The sequence below is a fragment of the Elgaria multicarinata genome, chromosome 2 (assembly GCF_023053635.1).
Source record: "Elgaria multicarinata webbii isolate HBS135686 ecotype San Diego chromosome 2, rElgMul1.1.pri, whole genome shotgun sequence".
Lineage (NCBI taxonomy): Eukaryota > Metazoa > Chordata > Lepidosauria > Squamata > Anguidae > Elgaria > Elgaria multicarinata.
This window is the reverse complement of record NC_086172.1, coordinates 70,258,647-70,274,898: the sequence shown is the minus strand read 5'-3', so window position 1 is coordinate 70,274,898 and position 16,252 is coordinate 70,258,647. Positions and strand designations below refer to the sequence as shown.

The window sequence follows — 16,252 nt, the reverse complement described above, 5'->3', positions numbered from 1 at the left end:
TTTCTGAATGATGAGATAATAAGTGCGAGTCGAAGTTTTTGTTGTGGTTGCTGTTTTTAATGACACATGGTCTATGCAGGCTGAATAATTACTTTAATAAAGAACTGGAAGGCTTGAGTTGTGATCAGACAAAAGGTTGTACAGAATTATTGGCTTGTCCCTTAGATATGACAAAAGAAGTTACAATTATTTAAACGGTGGGGAAGCAAAGGAATCTGCAGTTTTGCTGTTTCCTACCCATTAAACATTACATCCATTCATGACAACTGAGTCTGAGCACATTCTAAACCCTGTTGCAGTACATGTGGATAGGTTTCAGCAAGATCTCCGACTTCTTACAGTCCTCATCACATAGCGTGCTCCAGTGAATCCCCCCCTTGCGGTTCAGCTGTGCATCAAAGCAGGAGTCATACCACCAACATCCCCCATAGATATCTGCACAGTTTTCTAGGGTAGATCTGTCGTTGTCTCTATCTTTACAAGAGAACTTCATGTTGTCATGCATATTTTTGTGCAGGGAAGAACTGAGAGAGTCACCAGCATTCCCTTCATAGGTCCCTAACTTCAGCGTATAACTATTGGTTTGATTTCTCAAGACAAAGCTATCATATTCTGCATATTTATGGTTGCCATTAGCATCAACTAAATTTATTCTGACTTTGTACCATTTCTGCTCGCTAATGCGGCTGATGTACTCCGTGCCCAGCCAGTGCTCTGCCTCCAAGTTACCAAATCCATATTGGTAGGTTGTCCAGGTCTCCGACCACGTCATTACAGTGTCATGGGTATTACGCTGGATCACTGTCCACCCGTTGCATCCATCCATGTAACACTGGACCACAAGTTTGCGAGTGTGTTCTGGTTCTATTATGTAAAGGCCACTCTTTCGGTCGCCTGCTTGGAATATTTCATCGCAGTCTCGCTTGTAACGGATGCCTAGGGAACAAAAGATGGTTAGGATAATCAAATCTAGATTCTTGGCTTTGTGGTGTCATTGTGGAAATGTATATAAATGTTTTAAGTTCAGCATTCTGGGTAGTATCCTATTGTTCCCATGTACTGGCGGGACTCACCACTTGTGCAACAGGCCCTTTTCAGTTCTAACAATAACCTGAAACAAGTGGGAAGGCTTGATTCCTGAACAGGTCAGGTTAGGGAGCTCGCAGAAGAGAGCCACTTCTTCTCGTTTCCAGGGTTATTTTTAAAAGTGCAAAAGCCTGATGCACAAGCGGTGGGTCCTGCAAGCACAATGGACCCAGAGGAGACAGAGGGACTCATTGGATTTTGCCCACTGGGTGCCTAGTCACACAACCACATCCAAATCTGATGTGTAAGGTTTTCAAAATATTTTTTCAGTCACCTGTATAATAATTTGTGATAGATGGAAGGATTATATGAAATGTTACAAAAGTTATAATAGTGCCTCACCTGCAAAATGGTTTAGAACTCATTCCTATGCATGTTTGAAGAGAAACAAAGGCCTACAATTCCCAACAGGCCCTAGCCAGCCATAATGGAGTCGTAGGCGTTTTCTCTCTAAACATGCATAGGATTGAATCTTTGCAGTTTTTGAACTTGCGTGTCCTCACAATCACCCTTGAAGGTAATTCAATACTATTCCAGTGCTACAAAATGAAGGTACTAAGGCCAAGGACTAGACTGTAAGGGGTACTTCAATCCTGAGTCACCATGACTCTAGTAGGGCTGTGCAAGCTTCGAATTCAGAATTTCGAAGCATGGCGGCCATTTTGTGTGCAATACGCCGTTTTCTGCACAGCCCTAGTGGGGAGAGAGGGGGACTCTTACAGCTCCCAGCATGCATTGCAGCCAATCAGAGAGCAGCATTCTCTTCTCCTTGGTGATAATGGACTAAGCCTGTGAGTGATGGCTGTGTTATTTGGAGAGTGATGGATTAAGCCTTTGCTTTAGATTGAAGTGAAACGCTGAAATCTCAAGTACATACTATAGTGGAGCAGCAGCAGTACCACACCCTTTTCTAACCCTAATGACACCCCTTTTAAAATTACAGCTACATACTATAGTTGAGCAGCAACAAATCCCTCCGCTTCAACACCTATCATCCCCACACCCTTCACACACACCCCGGGGGATCTCTTGTTGTTGCAGGTTAGAAGGGGAATGTGGGAGGGAGGCACAATTCAAATTCCGAATCCAAAGCTTGCACAGCCCTAGACTCTGAACTGTGGCCTAAGAATATATGTTTCATTCTGTAAGGATAATAGAATGGAATTGTGGGGTGTGACTTACTGCTTCTTCAGGCAACAATAGCAGCAACAGTATAATAAGAGTGATAACACTCAAACCACAAAGTCATCAAAACAACTTACATAGATGAATAATTCAGAAACTTTAACGAATGAGACGAAAAAAGTCAATCTTTGTTCGAAAGGCATTATATCTAGGGGTGGGCACAAAGTTCAGACCCAAATTCAGAACCCTTCTTTCATCACGTGTTAATATCCTATCTGAAAGGTTAACAACTAGGTCCTGCTTCATCCCCTGCGTTGGGGGCGGAATGAGGAAAAAATAATCCCTTCTGGTCCGTGTGGGTCTGTTCCTTAGGACTCTTGCCGGACCCTCATCACCAGAAGTGCCAGTCGAATCGTCAGCCGTATCCTGACTATCTACATCAGTGGGAATATATGAAGAGTCCTGCCAAGTCACCCTTTTAACATTTTGCTGTTTCATTCATTAAAGTTTCTGAATTATTCATCTATGTAAGTTGTTTTGATGACTTTGTGGTTTGAATGTTATCACTCTTATTATACTGTTGTTGTTCACAAACCACAGCCTTCTATTTTCTTTATATTGTAATTTTTAGACATGGCCTCTATGAGCTCCACTTTTGCATATTCAGAGGAGGACATGACACGTTTGGTAACCTCCTCTTCTCTATTTGATGATGGCAATACCCATACTAGTTCCAAGGATTGGGATGATTTAAAATTTTCAAAGAAAAAATTGATAAAATTAAACTTACACGCAACATCTCTTATGGACTATTGTAGAGCCCGTAGAATACCTTGAGGGCTTCGAATTAATAAGATGCCTATGCTGTTTAGAGATGACAATGAGTTTAAAATGAAGTGGATTTCGATCCTTAACAAATGTTCCTTTGATTTGATGTTGCTTATTATAGAAAAATCTAAGGAAGAATCATCCCAATTAACAATTCAAATTGAAAATCAAGAAACAGCTCTAAAAGGACTAACGCCTTTGGAGGAATTTACTACTAAATGCCATGACTTCCAAAAAGATCTTCTTACATTTCAGAATGAATTAAAAAACATTAAAATAAGAAAATTTGCAAGGGATGAGAGGGATTATGCTCAGTCAAGAGTATATAGCTGGCTTACGGATGGACATTCATTCAAGAAAAATGTTAAAATCGTGACTTGGCAGGACTCTTCATATATTCCCACTGATGTAGATAGTCAGGATACGGCTGATGATTCGACTGGCACTTCTAGTGATGAGGGTCCGGCAAGAGTCCTAAGGAACAGACCCACATGGACCAGAAGCATTGGCGTGCAGACAGGGGGTTCAGGGGGTTCAGCTGAACCCCCTAATATGCTGCCGCCGCCATGTTTGCCCCGTCCCTGCCGAGCAACTTCAGGGAGAGAGGACAAGCAAGGAGCTGCTGCTCTAGCCCAAGCTCCCCCATATATGGTCAGCTGCCGCCTGCTGCTGCTAGGGTAACGAAACCCAGAAAAACCCAGTTCGACCAATCTGGAGGAAGGAGGGAGGGAGAGAGGAGAAGAAAAAAGCAACAGCAGCACCAGTACCCATTGACGACAATGGAGAGTGGAGGAGAGCTGGCAGCAGCAGCGAGGAGGAAGAGAAGAGCACCCCGTGCGAAGGAGGTGAGAGGGAGAAGGCCGGCCAGCGGTGGGGCTTACAACCAGGGGCCTTGCTTGTCCCTGCCTGGGCCAGTCCCTTTTTTCCAGCCTAGGCAATTTGGCTGCCCAGGCACACACACTCCTTTTCTAGCCAGGGCGTGTACTGAATGCAGCTTCCCTGGGGGTTGCTCCCTGCCCGGGCCCTGCCCGGGCCTCGCGCCGGGCGCGTCACCTATCTCCAGCCTCTGGGCACACCGCACACGGTTTCCCTGGGGGTTGCTCCCTGCCCTGGCCTTGAGCGCCTCATATTTTCCTAGCTACAGTGTGTGCTACACGCAGTGTGCTGGGGATTGCTTCCTGCGGGGGCTCAAGTGCCCCTCCTCTCTCCAGCTGCGCTGCACGCGGCTTGATGGGGTTGTTCCCTGCCCAGACCTCACGCCCCATCTTTCTCCAGCTGCTGCAATGCCCTCCTGCCCTGGCCTCAAGTGCAAATCCTTTTTCCAGTTGCAATGTGCACGCATGCACGTGGCTTTATTTGGCTGCCCTGGGCTTTTTCAGAACCTGCCAGGCATCCCCTTTCTCCCACCCCCCTTCCACCTATGTAGGGAGTTGCTGGGTGATCACTTACCTGCATAAAAATTTCCATTGGGTTCAGCTGTTTTCGCTAAAGTTGTTAAAGCCCAATGAACATTTTAGTTGCTTTTTTCTACACTGTTCCTAGCTCTACAATATTTATTTTTCAAGCCATTCTTTTGGTAAACATGGTATGTGTGTATCTTGTGTCACTTTAAAACAGAGCTGCAGCACAATCCTAAGTATGTCTACTCAAAAGTAAGCCCCACTGAGATCAATCAAACTTACTCTGAGGTAAATGTGCACCGGATGCAGCCTGAAAATGAAGAGAGGATGAAGAAAGGACAGGAGAAAAAGAATTGTAGAAATAGAATAGCAAGGTAACTGTGGGATATTTAACCATATTTAAAGACAATAAGTACATCCCACACTGGGATATTTAACCATATTTAAAGACAATAAGTACAGCAAAATTAGTGCCCCTCTACTTCAGTCCCAATCAAATAATTACAACAGTGAACCAGCCAGGTCTTCCATAGGAAAACTCTGTTCCAGGTGATAGTTGTTTTTAAATTTTAATTAAAATATATTATCCTTTCCTATAACAAAATGGTACTTACTCCTAAGTAAGTGTGTCCCACTGAAGAAGGAAATCCTATTTGATTCCTGTATTCCTGTTAGTGTGACATAAGTTAAAGGCACAATTTTATGCATGTTTAGACAGAAAAAAGTCCTTCAACTCCTAGAATCCCCTAGCCCGCATGGCTGGCTGGGGTATGCTGAGAATTGTAGGACTTCTTTTCTTTCTAAATATGCACAGGCTTGCACCTTAAATGAGTTTAAAATGTGAAACTCCTCACATGTGTTGAATCATATATATACTATTGCTCTAGTATCAGGAATGTAGCAGCTGTCAGTGTGGAAGATATATCTGTCATTTGAACTGAAGCAATGCATTTTAAGACATAAAGGGGTCTATAAGACTATAAGACTATTACACATGGTTTCTAAAATTGCTTAACACCATTGTAAGCTGCTACCTGATTATGCAGAGAGAGATGCCCAGGCAATTACTATACTTTGCCATAGGCAGCGTGGCTCCTGGCAAGGGGAGGAGTGGGTAGACTGGCTGTTGACATGTTCAATGGAGTGCCATAGGCCTTCTTTACTTGTTGCTCCTTCCAAGCTGCCCAGGCCCCTTATCTGGGTCAAGGGGGCAGAAGTGGCACTGCAGCAAAAAGGGATATGAGCACCAATGTTTGGACTGGGGCAAAATAATACAGTATGTGGGTATGTGGTGTGGTTTGGCTTGAATTGCTTGTGTCTGGATTTCCTTTCTGGACTGTACTTGCTGGTTACATGACCCACAAGGCCAGGTTGTGGTATAGAGAGCTCCGGCTATTGGGCGGTATAGAAATGTAATAAATAAATAAATAAATAAATAGTCCTCTTTTTCTTTTGTGTTCAAAAGCCGAAAAGTATCCTGTGAGATCTGGAAGACTCACAACTTTATTATGGCATAATAAGCTGTTGTCCACTGGCCTCAAGTGCCAAAATGACTTTACTGGCTTTGCACTGTGAGTTTGGGGGTGGGGTGGGGGGTCATGTCATTTGCTATTCCGCTTTGGACAGCAAAATGTCTTGGGCCAGCCCTGGCAAGAGCTGGCTATAATTTGAACTGAACAACATACATTGGGTTTCCTAGGTGTACAGGGCCCAGGTGTCTCAGGCAGGATCTACACTACTGTTTTCATAGAATCATAGAATAATAGAGTTGGAAGAGGTCTATAAGGCCACCAAGTACAACCCCCTGCTCAATGCAGGAATCCACCTTAAAGCATCTCTGACAGGTGGTTATCCAGCTGCTTCTTGAATGCCTCTAGTGTGGGAGAGCCCACAACCTTCCTAGGTAACTGGTTCTATTGTCATACTGCTCTAACAGTCAGGAGGTTTTTCCTGATGTCCAGCCGGAATCTGACTTCCTGTAACTAGAGCCCATTGTTCCGTGTCCTGCACTCTGGGATGATCGAGAAGAGATCCTGGCCCTCCTCTTTCAAGTATTTGAGGAGTGTTATTATGTCTCCCCTCAGGCTTCTCCTCAAGGCTAAACATTACCTCTGTTTCCTCTCCTCTCCGGGACACTCATACCTCTCCTGTCTGCACCCTCTCTCCCTGTTCTACCCCACACATAGGGGCATTTCTCTCTCTTCTTTCCCCAGGGCTCCCCCTACGCCAATCCTCTTCTTCTGTCCTTATTTTATTTAGAGTATTTTTATTTAGAGTATTTTTATCCCGCACCTCAGCCTAAAAGGCTCCCGGAGCGGCTTACAATTGATCAGTAAAGAAGACTGATGTGCCCTTGTGACGGTTTCCCATCCTCTCTTTTCTCCTTCATCTCCTGTCCTCTGCCAATAGCCCTTTCGCGGCCTTCCAGAGATGTCCCTAGTTCCAGATCTCCTACACTCCCCCAAGTTCTCCAAATCTTGCCAGCCAGCCCTCTCTTATGCTAGGCTCGCAGCCACCCCTTGTCCTCACTATATTCACCCCAGAAGTCTCTCTCCTGGACCTCATTCCAAATTCTTTGCTCAGCAGCACACAGGGCAATCTTTTAAAATCATTATTAGGGCATTTTATGTATTGTGTATTCTATGTATGGTGCTGGAACTTAAGATGACACTCATTGTTGTTAATGTGATAGAATCTGTTTTAAATGTGAATCTGTTTTAGTAAGTTTGGATTAGGTCATTATCTGATTAAATTTAAAGATGGTGAAAATTAACTGTATCTTTATATATGCCTGGTTACAGCAAAAAATAGTATTCAGAGTCTCCATTTTAAAATGTGTATACAGATTACTTGTTAATTAAAAAAATACAGTTTACTTCATAGAATCATAGAATCATAGAATAGCAGAGTTGGAAGGGGCCTACAAGGCCATCGAGTCCAACCCCCTGCTCAATGCAGGAATCCACCCTAAAGCATCCCTGACAGATGCTTGTCCAGCTGCCTCTTGAATGCCTCTAGTGTGGGAGAGCCCACAACCTCCCTAGGTAGCTGATTCCACCGTCACACTGCTCTAACTGTCAGGAAGTTTTTCCTGATGTCCAGCCGGAATCTGGCTTCCTTTAACTTGAGCCCGTTATTCCTTGTCCTGCACTGTGGGAGGATCGAGAAGGATTATTTTTCCTCATTCCGCCCCCAACGCAGGGGACGAAGCAGGACCTAGTTGTTAACCTTTCAGATAGGATATTAACACGTGATGAAAGAAGGGTTCTGAATTTGGGTCTGAACTTTGTGCCCACCCCTAGGTATAATGCCTTTCAAACAAAGATTGACTTTTTTCGTCTCATTCGTTAAAGTTTCTGAATTATTCATCTATGTAAGTTGTTTTGATGACTTTGTGTTTTGAGTGTTATCATTCTTATTATACTGTTGTTGTTTCCAAACCACAGCTTTCTATTTTCTTTATAAACAATAGCAGCAAGCCACCTTTTTATTCTTCCTAGCCCACGCTCCTAAGGGATGTTTCCCTTCCTGCAACACTCCTCCTGACGTTGCATTTTCAAACAATGCTCAACAGAATACCAGGCTGCATTAAATATTCTGTCTGCTTGTTGTTTCTAAAGTAATGGGGCGGGAGGAGAACCTCCAAAACAGTGTAAGGAAATAATTGAATATGCGTGAAAAGGGATTATGGTTTTGGATGTTTTTGCTCTGGTTTTAAATAACTCGTTGAACTATTTGTCCCATTTTCATTATAGCCTAGAAGTCACACTGTAGAATAAGTAGGCTCACACTGCGTCCGAAGTGAGTTGATAGGGGATTTACTGCATTAAAACCTATGACAGCCATTTTTAACCTGGTGCCTTCCAGATGTTTTAGAGTAAAATTCCCATCAGCACCAACCAGCATGGCCAATGGCCAGGAATGCTGGCAGTTGAAGTTCAAAACACCAGGCTACCCTACTACATAAATACCCATCCGATACAGAAGGATAGAGGTTGTTTAGCTTGGGAGGAAAGGAGGCTAAGGGGAGACATGAAAGAGGTGTACAAAATTATGCATGGTGTGGAGAAGGTGGATAGGGAGACATTTTTCCTCCCTCACCCATAATACTAGAACCCAGGGTCATCCCATGAAGCTGACCGATGGGAGATTCAGGAGAGATATAAGGAAGTAATTCTTCACAGAGAAAATAGTTAAACTATGGAATTCACTACCACAAGATGATGTGATGGCCACCAATATGGCTTTAAAAGCAAGTTGGATAAAATCCTGGAGGAGATGACTATCAATGGCTCCTAGTCCTGATAGCTATGTGCTACCTCCAGTAGTAGAGTCAGTAAGCCTATATATACCAGTTGCTGGGGAACATGGGTGGGAGGGTGCTACTGCACCCATGTCCTGATTGTTGTTCCCTGGTTGACAGCTGGTTGGCACAGATAGAGAGACTAGCTCTGGTGCCGTTAAAAATGATTAAAATCTTTAATAGTTCTTGTCTGTGTCTGGAATGCTCGATGTTTCGGATTAAAAATAATCCTTCCTCAGGAACTACAATCAATCAGATTAACACAGTCTGAAACATATTTACAAAACCAAATTCACATGGGATACACCTATGGCATTCTTAACATTTCAATAGCGGTTTATTGCCTATACAATCAAATTTAGAGTATAGATAGATATTTCATAGTTTTAGAAGAAGTTTTGAAATCTTTTTGGGATTTTCCAAAATTCTCACAAAGTGCAACAAATGGTTTTTACTAGAACATTAAACATGAACCACAGGAATTATCACACTAAAATTCTTGCAAAGCCTGCATTGTAAAACCTCTTGAAGATTATTTTGTTTGAATTTCAAAACGTTTTACGGTTTCAACTGTCCTGGGCTGGCAATAGCATAGTAAACTATATGCATTACGCATTGTACAATTCTTAAACAGTGACCTGACGCTGGAAACCTTATTCTTATCTGCTGAACTGCCTCTAATCAAAGAGTTCTGGCTCGTAGCTGCAAGTCTGGATAACGTGCTCTCAGATAAGGGTGAATTTGCAAACAAAACCCACTCACTTTCTCCAATGATGGCAAGACCATACAGATCAAAGATTTTTTGAACTGCAATTCTGCTGGGGTCATTTACACCATTGTTTGTCCTTGTAATACAATGTACGTAGGGAAAACAACAAGAGCATTAAAGGTAAGGATAGGAGAACATCTCTGCAATCTGAGACACCAAAAACCAGGGGCCCCTATGGTGAAAGATTTTCAAGAAAAAGAACATCTTCCTGACTCCATTTGTTTCTGGGCCATTGAAAAAGTGAAAGGTAGTGACCGAGTACTAAGCAAAAGAGAAATCTTTTGGATATTGACTTTAAAAACCCTTGTGTCACAAGGACTGAATGATTCTTTGGAACTTAATACGTACACGCACTTTAAGTAAGAAGTTGACAACTGTAAATTGCCGGTTTGACATTCTATTCTGGGCGAAGTAGGAGCAGGATCTCTTAAAAACGCTCCATCAGAGTTAACGAATTCCATTTAATCACCCTTATCTGACAGCACGCGATCCAGACTTGTGGCTACGAGCCAGAACTCTTTGATTAGAGGCAGTTCAGCAGAACACTCAGAAGGGAAAAGGGCCCCAGAGAATATTCAAAATATAAGAATAAGGTTTCCAGCGTCAGGTCAGTGTGTTACGCATATAGTTTACTATACTATTGCCAGCCCAGGACAGTTGAAACCATAAAAAGTTTTGAAATTCAAACAAAATAATCTTCGAGAGGTTTTACAATGCAGGCTTTACAAGAATTTTAGTGTGATAATTCCTGTGGTTCATGTTTAATGTTCTAGTAAAAACCATTTACTGCACTTTGTGAGAATTTTGGAAAATCCCAAAAAGATTTCAAAACTTCTTATAAAACTATGAATCAAATTACATTATATATATAAAAAACCTCTAAATTTGATTGTATAGGCAATAAACCGCTATTGAAATGTTAAGAATGCTATATGTGTTGTATCCCATGTGAGCTTGGTTTTGTAAATATGTTTCAAACTGTTAATCTGATTGATGTAGCTCCTGAGGAAGGATTATTTTTAATCCGAAACGTCGAGCATTCCAGACACAGACAAGAACTATTAAAGATTTTAATCATTTTAACGGCACCAGAGCTAGTCTCTCTATCCGCGCCTGCATAGTGGTGCCTCCTTACCCTGCCAACTACACGCATGACAGCTGGTTGGCCAATGTGTGAACAAAATGCTGGACTAGATGGAGACTTGTCTCATCCAGCATGGCTGTTCTTATGTTCTTAGGAAGCTATGGGCTCTAGGATGAATGTAGACACCACCACAATTATCTCATCGCATTGGATTTAAACTATGGGACCAATCCTAACGCTGGCCAAAGGCTATCTGAGAAGCCATTGGATGCAGCATAAGTTCCTGCCAGCAGGGTAGCCCACCTTTGGAGGGCCATTGTATTATGCCTGCAGTGTTGCACCAGCAGGCATATTGGTGGTGGCTGAGTACCCACAGTATCCTATGGGTACAGTATTCTGAGTACCCCCCTTCTCCTGACACTGACACCCAAGGAGCAATCAGTTATACCATCACTGGTGCTTACATAGTTAGTTTGGTCTCATTGACTACAACGGGAACAGGGTGTGGGGAAGAATGGCAAAATAAAAGGTAAGGAAAAGCCACCACCATGCCTTTGGAAGTGGTCCTGGCTTCTCCAAAGAATCTACACACACACCATAGGCTTGCTCTACCTGTTAACTGAACTTGGTTCCCATAGAAATCAATGAGATAAATTAGTCATGCCTTAAGTCCCATTGGTTTCAATGGGAACTAAGTTCAACTAATTTCATCTGGATCCAATCTATTATGCATAATTTGTATTGCCTAATTATGCCCAGTGAAAAGCACGGGGTGGGGGTGTTTACGATTTGAAAAGATATAAAACAAAGTGGAGGTCACAATTCTTTGCTTTTATTTTTCTGTGCTCTTTTTAGCTTAGAGCCCACTGCTTGGAGGTTCCAGTGTAGAACAGCAACACCTGTGTTCCTTCCTGGCCGGCAACTCCAGAAGGTTAAAAGACCTGAGAAGGGTATCCACCTGTTCAGTATTTTTCTGCTCATCTGATTATAATATAACTGGTGCAATAGCTATTTCTGGCAATGAAAACATTTGAAATGTAAGTCAGTACAAGGAACCTCTCCTTACCTTACAGCCTGAGTCTAGTTCTCTATAACTCTCCCTCCCTCTCTCTCTGTCTGTCTTCCTTTCTTCTTTCTTATCTCAATATTGCCTGCTTGTTTGTGAATTCCCATCCTTAGCCATTAATTTGCTTAACACATCCCAAAGACTCACAATGGGGAATGCAAATAAGAATATGAGTAAAATTGCATTATGGTGCAGAGGCAGATGTATTAACCATAATTTGTTATGTCCCCCAGTTTCTTGAGCTGTAATATGTGGGTGCAAAGTCAGATGAAAAACAGGTACTGCTTAAACCACATTCATTAGTCGTGGCCTTCAGAATCCAGCCCAAATTTTCAGAAGGTTTTTTTTTTCAAAGCACAGGCTTTGTTGATTCACAATCAGAAGCTATTACAAGTTGCACTGCAAGCAACAGACTTTCGACCACCTTTTCCCCACATTAAAAGCAAAAGGATTGCAAATGAAATTCTCTGATTTTAGCAAGAAGTGTGTTAACAGCTGGAAGACCAAAATGGGTTAATAAGCAGAAGCACATTAAATAAGGATGAAATAAATGAATTCCTCACCCCATCAGCCCCTTATGAAGAAAAGAACAAAGACTGAATTTGATTGTTGCATTCTACAAATTAGGCTATTCAGAAAATGTGCAATAAATAAATACATTAAAATTAATTGAACTCTGCTTAGGCTGCAGTTTGGCTGACAGATGCTGAATGGAATTTAAAAAATTACGAGTGTGACATGAGGAAGAGGCCCTGAGAAATAACAGCTCATGGGGAAAGTGTGAAGAATAATTGTGAGGAGGAGAGGTAAAAATAGAAGGAAGACATTCCATTTTCTAGGAAAGAACTGGGGATTAGAGGAAAGGGTTTGGAAACAGAAGGGCTTGACATGAGGCGAAGAGAACACTCAGCTGGTCGGGGACTGCGTTGCCAAAACTGCCAGCAAGCCCTGTCCCTGTGCCGCTCCTCATTTGCATATGCTACTTTATGCAGAGATATGAAAAATGTCTTGCTCATTGCTTACTATGGAAACCCAGCCAATACAAGCAAATGCATGTGTCATTTGCTGTTTTCCACATAAAGAATGCTGATTAAAGGATATGATATATAGATTAATGAGTCCTATCTATGGCACAATTTCCAGAGGAAAATTTCTGCATAGCTACTGCCAATTTATGTTCTTATCAACTGCCAGAGTAGCTCTTCAATAGGAATAGTGATCCCATTCTCTGCTTCCTTCAAATCTCTCCTTGCTGTGTTTTGTAAATTCCTTCCTTTCTCTACTGACTCATACAGCTAAACCACTGTATCACCTTAAAACAAGGCCTTCAAACTTCCCTTCTATGGCTAGCTTTGCCACCTTCTAATTACATCTACTTGAAGTACATACTGTACTATCTAACACTTTCAGAATATCACTTTGGTAGGGTTACTGGCATCCACCTAAATGGCATTTTTACTATTTCAGGAACTCTATGGCAAGGGCAAAAGAAGCTTTGGCCATTCTTTAATCCACTGTTTAAATATGGGAAACCTGCTCTTTAGACAGCTGGACGTTTTCCAAAGCTGTATTTGCTAAATAAATCCTTCCCAATCCATTCAGTTTTACACCCTAACTTGTGCTCAAAATTTTCAGAAATGAAAGCCAGTGACTTGACTCATTCTACATTTAGCATTGCTAGTAAGTCTATAGCGGACTGAGTCTAGAAATCTTTATTTATTTATTTTAAATTATTTTTAAGCTATTAGTTCAGTCTAAAAAGAGATTTGGAATCCCAGCTATACTGTAAAGCTAGGAAAAGCAAAAAAAAATTGGGAGTAGAGGCTATGGGAAACAGCTGAAGGTGATATAATTAGATGTTTTCTGAGAGAGCACAGCTTGTCCATTTTGTAACCCATCAGTTCTCTTTGGCCCTGTTCAGAAGACACCTTAAACTACGGCTTTAACCATGTTGAATAAGGCAAAAGGCCTTATTCACTGTGGTTAAAGCTGTGGTTTAAAGTGTCTTCTGAACAGGGCCTTTCTGTCTCCCTCAACTACACTTGAATCTAGAAGATGATCCCTCTTTTTAATAATACTGGCTTTGAAACACTTTTTCTTCCAGTTGCTAAACTAGAAACATGTATACATATTTAAAAACAAGAATAGGGTAAGATTTTTTTCTTTACACGTTTTTTTTTTTTTTTTTTTACTTTATAATTCTTAATCTTCAGTGAGGTCAACTCCTCTGTGACCATGTTATAAAAACATGTAATGCAATTCTCTATGGATATCAACAGATAGCATTTAGATTTATAGGGCTGTTTTATATAGTGAAACTGGTACAACTGGGATGTACCATTTAAAGTGTGTTTTATTTTTTTAAAAAAAAGTAGTTGAGAGTTATGTACATCTAAGACATTACTAATAATTCTTAATTTTTAGGCATAGATACCTAAGAGTTACTGAAAGTTGGTATCAGAAAATGAAACCAATGATCCAAGACGTTTTAGGTCAAGCATTTTTTCTTTTTAAAAAATGTGAGTTCACACAATATCTGGAAGCTAAGAAAGAAAGTAAGGGGAAACAAGCTGGAATTTAAACACAGTGTTTTGAAAATGGTTATTGGAAGAGCTGCTTTGAATGAAGCATACCCTTGAGAACAATAATTGAAAACAATGGAGACTGTGGCCCTCCTCACACAGGGCTTTATCGTGCACTCATGATTGGTCACTCTTGGAAGTTTGCGGTTCCTTTTCATGACATTGTCAACCTCCAGTGCCTCTCCCATCATTTTTAAGCCTTATTCCATTATTTTTAACTTGCCAAAAATGCAGTAATATTTCTACTGGAACTTGCCCAACAAGGAAACAGCCAAAAAAAAGGGAGGAGTGTGTGTATTGTGCTGATCGTAACACTGCAAGACTGAAAGAAAAAGGATGTGGGATTTTTGCTTCAAAATAGAGAAGCCCTGGATGTTCAAATTCCTGTTTAATCAACAGTTCCTAGAATTCACCCATTTAGAAAGCAGGGAGAAATACCCCTGGCAGAGCTATTACTAGGAGATAATTATCTCTCATGATAATCAGGAAGTATGGTATTAAGAACGGCATGACTTTACATCTCAAATATATTAGAAGGAAAGTCTGTCCTTACCTGTTCTTTCCCACATTTTTCCATCTCAGAATAACAGAGGTATTTTGGACCAAGAGGTCTCAATATATATACATATTCCTTAAAACGTAATAAAGGCACATATACATATGCACGTGTGACAGTAATGTGGCTTCACAAATCTTCATTAAATATAAATTACCTGATCGTATTAGAACAGTTCTCCAGTTCCGAATATCATAGACATTCTTGACCATAGGTAAGTTGACAACATCCGTGAGTTGGATCCTCAATGAACTGTCATCCACTGAACTTGTCACATGGATCAGGAAAAGAAAAACCGCAGTAGCGAAGAAGATGTTTGGATGATACATATTGCAAAGAGAGATCTGAAAGAGGCCACACACATACATGCATTAGTATCTGCAAATAGTTCCAAAGGCTCAAGTGTCACTGGCTGCTTAATAAACTTACAGCACTTTGGGGATTCAAATGGAGAAAATGGTCTAGCAGATTCCTGATTTATGTTTTATGCAATGAAGTTAAGATCCTGGATGACTAAGCTTGTTATTGGTTAACTTTAGCATGCAATATTTGCCAATGCTGGAGACAATCGCCAAAACAGCTGCTAGATTCATCAGTGTTGTTGACTTTCCTGCCATAGTGCCATACATGAGTTGCAGGTTATTTGATCATTCTTTGGAGAGTCAATACATAGTGGAGATAACACATTCCCCCAGAAGCAGCATCTTTAAGAGGAGACATTTTATGAAAATCAAGCAATAACATATTTGGTCTTTTGAAAACTAGCAGATAAGGAGGATAGAAAAACTTTTCCTGTTAAGAGGAGATCATAGGTTTTGAAGAAGTATTAAGCTGCATATTAACATGATCCTAGCACTCTAAGTGATGGGTAGGGCGCCTTCCATAGTCACACCTCAACTGGAGGCTTAGGCTGCACTGTGAAGGGCACCATCCCATGCATAAAGTTTAGACAGAAAAATGACATACAACTCCCAGCATTCCCCATCCAGTATGGCTGACTGGGGAATGCTAGTTGTACGACATTTTTCTATCTAGACGTGGATGGGACGGTGCCCTAAGAGAACCTTCCATTCTATCACTGTATTCTCTTTACAAAGTGACCAAAGTTGGAATAGATTCAAATGGATTATATGGCTCAATCTCCTACTGTTTGGAGGAATCAGCTGGGAAATGCCTTGGTCTTTCTTTCTCCTAGTAGAAATAATGAGTAGTATCCAATGTTAGTCCTATTAGGCACATTAAAATGATTGGGATTTAATAAGTCCCAATAGCTCTGGCTATTGGGCGGTATAGAAATGTAATAAATAAATAAATAAGTCACACCTAGTTTAATCCTCACTCATTTCAATAGGACTAAAATTTGATACTACCCAATATATCTAGTCTTAAGGCTCTGTGGAATGCTCTTGAGGGTTTACTCTAGTGTCATTAAAACTCTTTTGGTTCCCGTCAA

General features: G+C 41.3%; 1 protein-coding gene across 1 annotated transcript; it reads right to left on the bottom strand.

Moving 5' to 3' along the window:
• Positions 1 to 209: 209 nt before the first annotated feature.
• Positions 210 to 15,128, bottom strand: LOC134391901 (fibrinogen-like protein 1-like protein). The gene is made up of 2 exons (XM_063115824.1): positions 14,957 to 15,128; positions 210 to 936 (listed from the first exon to the last, which is right to left on the bottom strand). The coding sequence occupies exons 1-2, from the start codon at positions 15,126 to 15,128 to the stop codon at positions 284 to 286; spliced, it is 825 nt and encodes a 274-aa protein (XP_062971894.1). The 3' UTR covers positions 210 to 283.
• Between the last annotated feature and the right edge of the window lie 1,124 nt (positions 15,129 to 16,252).